The sequence below is a fragment of the Aptenodytes forsteri genome, unplaced genomic scaffold (assembly GCF_000699145.1).
Source record: "Aptenodytes forsteri isolate BGI_AS27 unplaced genomic scaffold, ASM69914v1 Scaffold49, whole genome shotgun sequence".
Taxonomy (NCBI): domain Eukaryota; kingdom Metazoa; phylum Chordata; class Aves; order Sphenisciformes; family Spheniscidae; genus Aptenodytes; species Aptenodytes forsteri.
In genome coordinates, this window is record NW_008795125.1 from 6,470,035 (window position 1) to 6,478,875 (window position 8,841).

The window sequence follows — 8,841 nt, forward strand, 5'->3', positions numbered from 1 at the left end:
GCACCCCCAGGTCCTTTTCCTCCAGGCAGCTTTCCAGCCACTCTTCCCCAAGCCTGTAGCGCTGCATGGGGTTGTTGTGACCCAAGTGCAGGACCCAACACTTCGTCGTGTTGGACCTCATACATTTGGCCTCGGCCCATCAATCCAGCCTGTCCAGGTCCCTCTGTAGAGCCTTCCGACCTTCAAGCAGATCAACACTCCCACCCAGCTTGGTGTTGTCTGCAATGGTCCACATGAGCCTATATTTTTAGGATTATACTAAAGGTTGGAGCTTTATTAGAAGCTATGTCTTTAAATGCCAACTCTTTTTTTTCATTGTAAAAAATGTCACTAAAAGCTGGTGAGAGTTTAATGTAGGTGGCATGGGAGTTTGAATGAGGTAGATTGGTCCAGACTAGCAGAGGAGCTGGTGGAGACGTTTCATGCTTGACAAGTTCAAATTCTTGGTCTTCCATAAAAGAGCGTAAGGAAATGGGTAACTATCAAGGTGTTTTGAATGACCCCTCAGAATCTAGTGAATGCACAATAAATCATACTACTTTGAACGTGTGAGAATGTGTGCATTTATGTTTCTCCCTTTTTTGGAATGAGAGCTAAAACTGATAAAGCCTGTTGAGAATAATCCCCTGGGGTCGATAAAGGCAGACACACACTACTGGAAATGCAGAGGAAGCAGCAGTGTATGTTGGCTATGCTGTAGAAAGGAATACAGGGTGTGTAGCAGCTCCAAGACCAAGTTCATATTTTCACTTGAGACCACAGGACCAGGGCTGCCTAAATTGGAAGACTGTGTGTAATCTTGAGTGGAGATGTCTATTTGTAAAATGAAAATTTGTCAGGGCTTTCTGATTCTGTTTATTTACATGTTTTATCTGTTTATTTTTAATACAGGTTATCTCCTAAACCAACGGTACTGATTGGCCACTTCTTTGCTGTGGCATTATATGCTGTTTATTTTTGCTTTAAGTCAGAGTCATGGATCACCACGCCTCGAGCATTTTTCAGTAGTGGAGCTATTCTTTACCGGAGTTGCTCTATAATATTTCCACTTATTTACTCTGAAATGAAGTATTTAGTCTACTAAAATCCAGGGGGAAATGACTGGAGGAAGAAAACATGAAAATCACGATGCCTTCAAAATCTTTGGACATGTACTATTTAATATTGTATTCTGTTTCCTTATCTTCAAAATGCAATTTCCTTGATAAGGATTTGACTTAATTTTGGGTTTGTGGTTATATACATATATATTATATGTAAATATTCTTTACTTTGCAATTAAAATTCAAAAAGGAGTTAGCTGTTTACAAGGACCATAATTAAGTGTTGACATGTGGTAGATAATTGCCAGTTTTGTCAGAATTTCATTCCTTGCTTTATTCATTGCCGAGTGCACCACTAATATTAATAAACTGAAAAGTGAAAACTGTAAACCATATGCTGCTATTATCCTTCATGCTTTTTTCTGTTCAGTAGTTCATAGCCTGTTTCTTCATTACTGTGAAACATTGTAAGAACATTCTTGATTTGGGTCATTTCATTAGGATTTGCCTCTTCCTTTTCAGTTGCAGCCAAGATACTAGCCTACTGCTTAAAAGGACACCGTAAAGGATTTCAGGTCTCGAAGTGTCACCATATCTTTAACGTTGGTCACTGTTGCAAGTGCCATGTTGCTCTTCTGAAATCATTCTTTACACCAGAATTAATTTAAACAAGTAATAATCAAACCATAATTACGTTGGCTAATGCATTGCACTCAGGTACTGAAAGCACATGTTTCTGAAACTTTCTTCCTATCTCACTTCCTTTTGAAAACTTAGGGGTTTTGTTTTGGGTTTCTTGGCGTGTGTGCAATTGAAGTTTAACACTGCCATGAACTGAAGCACAGCAACAAACCATATCCACTGAAACAAATTCAGTCCAGGCTATTTCCAGAAGACAGTAATCTTTAATATCACTTCTTAAAATTCATGACAAATACCACAAAAGTGTCCTTTTAATACTCGGAGTGTGGTTTTTTTCCTGTAGAAATTACTGCATGCTACTAAAGAGTTCATGTCTTTTACTGTTGGTCACTATTCCTTTCAGTGTTATCTTTGTCGATATGCTTTCCTTTGTTCTTGTGTGTTGTCACTTTTCCTTACCTTTCTTATGATTGCTTTGTGTATCGCTGTGTGGCTCTCCTATTTTGGCTTGCCTAAACGATCACATCAGTGCAGCCAACAGGTCAGAGAGCAGTAACAGATTACGTTTTTCTGTACTGGCGAAACTTTGACGATATCTTCTGAAAATGACAGAGTGCATAAGCTGTACATAAACATACATTTTATGTTGGACTGTGGAAAAAAAAACCCGACTGTGGAAAAAAAACCCCAACTGTGGAGAGGCTTTTTTAGTATTTTATTTGACGGATATTTCAAATGACCTGTTCTTTTCCAGAAGCAAAAGTATGTATATTTTTCTAACCATATTACTTTTGATACCCTCTTGTAACTACACACATCATGAATATGTCTGTGTTTAAACTTTAGCGTAAAGTACTAATATTTTCAAATATCATTATAAATGGTAATTAAATGATGCCCCTTTAAGGGTATACAAACTCTGCAGAATTTATACAAGTGTTTTCAAAATTTGTGACAATTTTGAAAATATTGATTAATTTGCCATTTTCTATTTTTTTTATATTATTTGCAGTCAGTCTCTTTAAAGTCAAGGATAAACAGTCCTGAGCCAAATACGCATCCTCAGCTAACTTAAATAAAAAGTTATGATATCTGTAGGGGTTTTCTTGTTGTGTATCTCTGGTTAATGAGTTTTGTTAGGTCCCAATTTATCAGAAAGTACCAGTGTGCTTAGATTTACATATATGTTTAAGCTCTTTTTTCCTTTTCTTTTCTTGAACCCAGTGCCTGGTTAAGTGTCTTGATGATCGGGGTAACGATCACTTGTTGGAAATTACCATGGGGGAGAGAAAAATCTTGCGTGTATGTGTAAGGAAGAGCAACCTTCAAATATGACTTCTGAAATGGTTACATGCCTTGTCCTCAGGACAAGATGAAAGACTCACTTTGAAGTATCGAACAAACCAGGATCACTTGGATACAGGACAGCACAGGGTGAGGGCTTCTAACTGAAATTATGGATGAGTTAGTCTTCAGTAGCGTTTGACAGCATTGGCTGGGCTCCAGCTGGTCAGTGGCACACAGCAGTGCTGTGCCGTGGAGAAGGAAAGTCGCAGGGCAGAACTTCAAGCTCTGTTCTGTAGTCCCTGGCTGCAGTGTTTTTCTCAGGGGCACAGAAGGAGGTTGGGGGGCCGGGGGGGGTGTCATGAAAGAAGCAGTTCTTGAGCCAAATAAGAGTAAGAAGAGTAAAGTTGGCAGTGAGTGGGCAATGTCTATAGGTGAAATGGAATCTAACAACATCTAATGCTAGCCAAAATATGCAGCAGACAGTCTGTAAGAGTCCTGGTTTTCATTTTCTACATCCGCATGCAGCAAAGGGAAGCGATATGCCAGGGAAGATGTGTCACAGGCATGATTCGGAATCTGAGAGGAACACAATGCACACACAGGCAACCCACGAGTTGCATCAAATGTATACGATTTGTGCACTGCAAAACTTAATACCATCCTGTACCCTCAGCAGTGTGCTTTGGTAAGTGGTGTGGGCACAAGACATGCATCGTGCATATGTGGTTATCCCTATATTGCAGGACCAGTGACAGCTACAGCTAACGGAGAGAGCAGAAGGAACAAGAAAAGCAGCTATACATAGTGATGAAATTCTAGCTCGTGACATGGTGCAGGAGTATGAAAACTTGCTAGTGGTGGGGAGGAAAGAGGAAACGGTAGTTGCCTTCTCTGCTAGGAAGTGGTCTGGAGGCTTGTTCATAGGTGGGGAGTTGGTTCATGCAATGCGAGTGTCACGTTTCTTGGAGCTTGCTTGAGAAATTTGTATCGTGTGGGTGAAGTGTTCTTGGTCTTCCGGTTTTTGGGGTTTGTTTTGTTTTGAACAAGCCCTTGACTGGAAAATATATGGGGCAACGAGAGGGGGTTTTATTGCAGCTTTAAAATGCCTGCTAGTGCAGGCATGCGGTGTTGGATTTCGTGTGAGGAGTGATACTTGCTTGGTCTGTGCACGTGCTTAATGCCTCCTCTAGCTCCAGTGCAAGCAAGTAAAAGGCAGAGTGGTGGTAGTTTTCCTCCCACCTTCACTTTAATCACCTGGAACAAAGAGAAGGCACTTCATTAGTCCTGGGTCAGCTGATGGATTTTGTAATTTATGACTTGATTGTGCTTCTGAGACAGTGGTAGTATAATGTGATGTTAGAAATCTCAAGCATAATTACAGCACCTCTCTGGGGAAGTGTATGAATAGGGGCTTAAATGGTCTGTTCTGCAACTGAAGAAAAGAGGAGCGGGTCATTTTCTCTAGATGTAAATGATTCGTTAATGATGTCTGAATAGCACTTGGAGGACTTTACACTTAAAACTATCACATTGATAGCTGCCATGCACTCAGGGGAAAAAACAACCACCAATAACAAGGAACACATGCTATTCCTCATTTGTATTGCCCCAGCTCTGTTTCAGTTGAACAATGATTTGGTTTTGAAGAACAACACTTGAGTTTGGTTGTAATCAAGCTGTTCCAAAGTCTGTACAACACCAGTGCTGTTCCTAGGGTTTCCAAACATCTGTAGAAATCTGAAAAAAGGGGATGATTAAAACTGATTGCTCCCTCCCTGGTAATGCCAATTTCTGTGTTGTCTTTCTCTGTCGTGCTCGTGTCATACGCCTGATCTCTGCCTTCCAGCACTCAGTTTTCTGGTCCTTGCTCCGCGTTCACAGGCAGAAGCACGGTGCAATATAGGACTCAGTCGCTGCACTGCAGAAAGGTTAGTTAGGAAAGGTGCATTGGGTGTGTTGCCTGGACTGGTTTCCCGTGTGGAAGCTGTGACCTGTGCTACTTCAAAGGCCGCTCGCGTCTCCTAAAACCTACATGTTGGTATTTACTGTAATACAGTTGATGCACACTGGTTGTTTTGTGTCAGTAGGGCAGTAATTTATGGTTGGCTCACGGTGCATGCACCTATTGCGCTTTGGAACCAGCTTGTGTATTCTGGACAAAAGCAAAATCCATTCAATCCAGAATAAATATGAGCAGTTGGTAAATTATGCATCCTGAAATTCTGGCTCACTCAGCGTGACATTACTACATGGAAAATAGTGTCAGCAGTTCCTAAATTGTTCCCTGTGGAGCTCCAAAGAGCTGCGCAAGCTCCTGTACTGAGCATAGCGAACAGCAGCATGACAGAGTTTGCTGAGATGAAGTTATTCAAGGTACTGAAAATAAAAGCTGACTGGCTATTTTGAATAGTAACTGAAATCCACTGTTAATATAAGCAAAGTAACATAAATAGGAAAAATAATCCTGATGGTGGAACCCAGCTGTGAGTGTCCTGGAATCACCATGACTGCTCCCCTCCAAGCTTCCACTCAGTTTGCAGCGGCAGTCAAAAAGGTAAACGGGATGTTGGAAATTGTTGGTGAAGGGCTAACCCAAAAAACCACAATTCTGCATGAAATGAACCTTTGCACCAACTGATGTATGGCAGAGCAGGAGCTAGTAATGCTTCGGGCAGAGTCAAGAGAAACTGCGGGGTGAAGCTTTGGGCCCTTGCTGCTATCAGTTTCCGAAGGTAAAGAGAGAGTGAAGAGCCGTGGAAGAAGGGGCTTCTGGTGTCACAGCCAGGTTTCAGAGCTGGTCTTCAAGCACGGGTTACCGGGCCAGCCAAACACAAACAGCAGAACCATAGGCCAAATACTGAAATACTTGTCGGTGCTAAGGCAATAGGCACAAACATAGTCAGCAATTCTGGAGAAGCACCCAGATGACTTAGTGGGGTGCGCTGCGTTCTCATACACGATTTTGAATGGTTCCACCTATGCTATTGCAGTGGCTAATTTATTTTTCCATGGGAACGCCTGGGTTTTCTTCAGCTCAACACCTTGTTTACCTGTGGGTCACTCTTAGGCATCTACTGCTTTTTCAGATTTCTGTGATGCAGCTGGTTTCCTTCAGATGCAGATTCACATTCTTCAGGCAATGGCATCTTAACGCTGTCTTCCCAGGTGTGGTTTTTGATAGTCCTAATACAGGGGCTGATACATACACGGTCCCGAAAATTTTCGTTGTCTAGTAAAAGTATACAGAATTATATATACAAATACCAACTTCTTCCAACTGCTGTCTGTATACTTATGGCAGTACTGTTGGTGTGGGTTTGACTTTATGGGTTCTTCCAGGCTACGAGACTGGATTCTTTAAGGGCAGGACAAGAAGGGGAAGCTTGCACCAGAGGGGTGGGAGTCCATAGTCCCAGCTGTGGCTTGTTGGCATGAAGGCTTCATCTATACCGGGAGACACAGCAGGGCCACGGCTGGCTGTCCCCTTCACCGGTGGTGCTCTGTCCGTAATGGTCTTGGCACAGGCCAGCTTCTGCTCTCCCAGGCACCTCCTGGGTGTGATTTGGAGTGGAAGGGGATTAGCATGGAGTAGGGATCGTTGCCAGCACTGGGTGGGTCAGGCTGCCCTGTTTTGGGTGTGAGCCATGCTGTGCCAGGTGGTTCCTACATCACAGGATGGGTCCTGACATATTTTATGAAGCTGTGGAGTGAATACCAAGATCCTGGACCCAAATGTCCATGTGGGGCTTCCTGGGCACAGTGCTGAGTCCAGCAACAACTGGTTCATGTACTTTTTGTGTGGGAAGTATGACATAAACATATCCCTCACCTATATTTCAGCATAAAAAGAAACCTGCTATTAAGGTTTTAGGTTACAAAGCTTTACCACCTTCCTTATGACTGGATATATTTGCTGCCTCTGCATTTTCCGTGCCAGGACAGTGGTCGTTTTATCGAGTGCTTTGTCCTTCTGTCTGCTGGAGGAAACTTGTGCAGAAGAGGACACTGGTAACAAGAAATTGGTTGCTATTTTGAGAAGGTGGTGGATGTACTTTGACTTTGGCTAATTTTTGCTTTGCTTTTTGAAATGTGGATCGAAACGGTGGATTGAAGTGCATTTTGTTGACAATGATGACATTTCGATACACATCTTGTTGCAGGCACATAAACCCCTCAAGCATTTGAGATGAGATACCGTCATGGGCAGGAAACCATCTCAGCTCTGTGCATGTGTCCCTGCCTCCCTTGAGTCCTTATTACCACCTTCAGTGGTTGGAAGCGATTCTATTAACCTTGAGCCTTATACCACTTTTTCTAGGCAAGTTTTCTCTTTCAACTGAGAATCAACAGGAGGCAGGAGAAGCTTCTGCCACAGGCTGCCTTGGGATGCTGGGGGTCACTTGTGCTCCCTGGTACCTTGCCCCATGCCAGAAAGCTTTTCTGACTAATGACTGCTGCCTATATGGCGTTTTTCTCCAAGGTCTCAATTTCTCCTACCATCACCAGGCATGAATCAGGTCCAGTACCTGAGTTTTGAACTCCAGTTGCTTTATCTCTGTCAAACGTGAGCTGCACCGCGGCACCACCATGGCGCAGGTTTGGCCATATGGTAACTGGGTAACCACAGGTAATTACACGGCAGTGGAAACGGGATGTTGACTTACCACGGTTTCCTTTGCACACAGAGCACACTTGCTAATTGCTATAAAGCATACACAGAGCCATTCTGTCGCTCAATAATGTATTTGGTGTCTGCATTTTTATCTTGTCCAGAGCTATTTTCTCCTGCAAACAACATCTGAAAACAGTGCATATAGATGTTATTTGCAAGCCCAGCTTGGGGCATTTAAATCGGAGGTCTCTTGTTTTCATGTGTCTGATCACATCAGCATCACCCGGCATCGTTCTACTCCATATAGAACCTACACAGTACCTGTCAGCTACTGTATTTGTCACATACCATCTTTATAATCAGATAAATTAAAGCCTGTAACGGGAAGGCATTTCTCCTCTCAGACTTCTGCTTACAGTCATCGCTGCCCGATGCTGTTAAGACGACTCTTTCGATGCCCTGGAACGATACTCTGGGGAGCTGCACACCTTAAAAATATCCTTATAACCTGCTTTTGAGGACCGGCATACCTGTAGAAAGGATTATCTTGATTTTATTCAGTTATATTTGGACAAGTAAATGAAGGTGCTTATTCGCCAAACGCAAAGTGGAGAAGAACACAGCATCCAAAGGTTTAAAAGACACGAGCACACAGAAATGAGATTGTATCTGCATTACCCTAGTGTATAACATCAGCTTTAAAAGCCCTGTGTGATTCAGCCAGTAAGATGCTTGAGGATTCAAATCTTTTATCCTCGTACAGCCATTGTGGTGCTGGGGTGCATGGCCGGGAGGGAGTCCTGCGCCAGGGCATGTTTCTTTTTTAATGCTGGAAGAGTCTCGATGGAGATTCTTGTCTTGTGGAGATGCAAGTAACAGATGCCTCCTCTCCCCAGGAAGGTGTTTCAAATGCCGCATTAACGTGCAGGCTAAATAAATAACGTGCAGGCTAAATAAACGCAAGCATCCCCTGGGCAGATCTAGGTGTGAGTCTTGTACTTGAGCTTATCTGAAGCCAGCTAATGAGCTTTCCTGGGCCTGGTTAACCAATTAAGCAATGGATAGTGGTGCTGGGAGACAACACTGTCTGCCACTGTCAAACATAATGGGTCTTTTGTTTCATGCCGGAACATGAATTGAGAATTATATTTTAAACATACTGCTAATAACTTGCTCTTAATTCCCACCAGTGCTAATGGGAACCAAATAGCTTGCGGTGGAACTGGCTGGGGGGGGGGGTTAAACCCCGGGCGGCGC

The 8,841-nt window shown here is 43.0% G+C and overlaps 1 protein-coding gene across 1 annotated transcript in view; it reads left to right on the forward strand.

The window, feature by feature from the left end:
• SQLE (squalene epoxidase) overlaps positions 1 to 1,436 on the forward strand; it is a 16,793-nt gene extending 15,357 nt beyond the window's left edge. The window contains exon 11 of the mRNA XM_009277238.1: positions 892 to 1,436. Within this exon, the coding sequence (XP_009275513.1) occupies positions 892 to 1,084 (193 nt within the window). The 3' untranslated portion in view covers positions 1,085 to 1,436. The remainder of the gene's footprint in view (positions 1 to 891) is intronic.
• Positions 1,437 to 8,841: the final 7,405 nt, after the last annotated feature.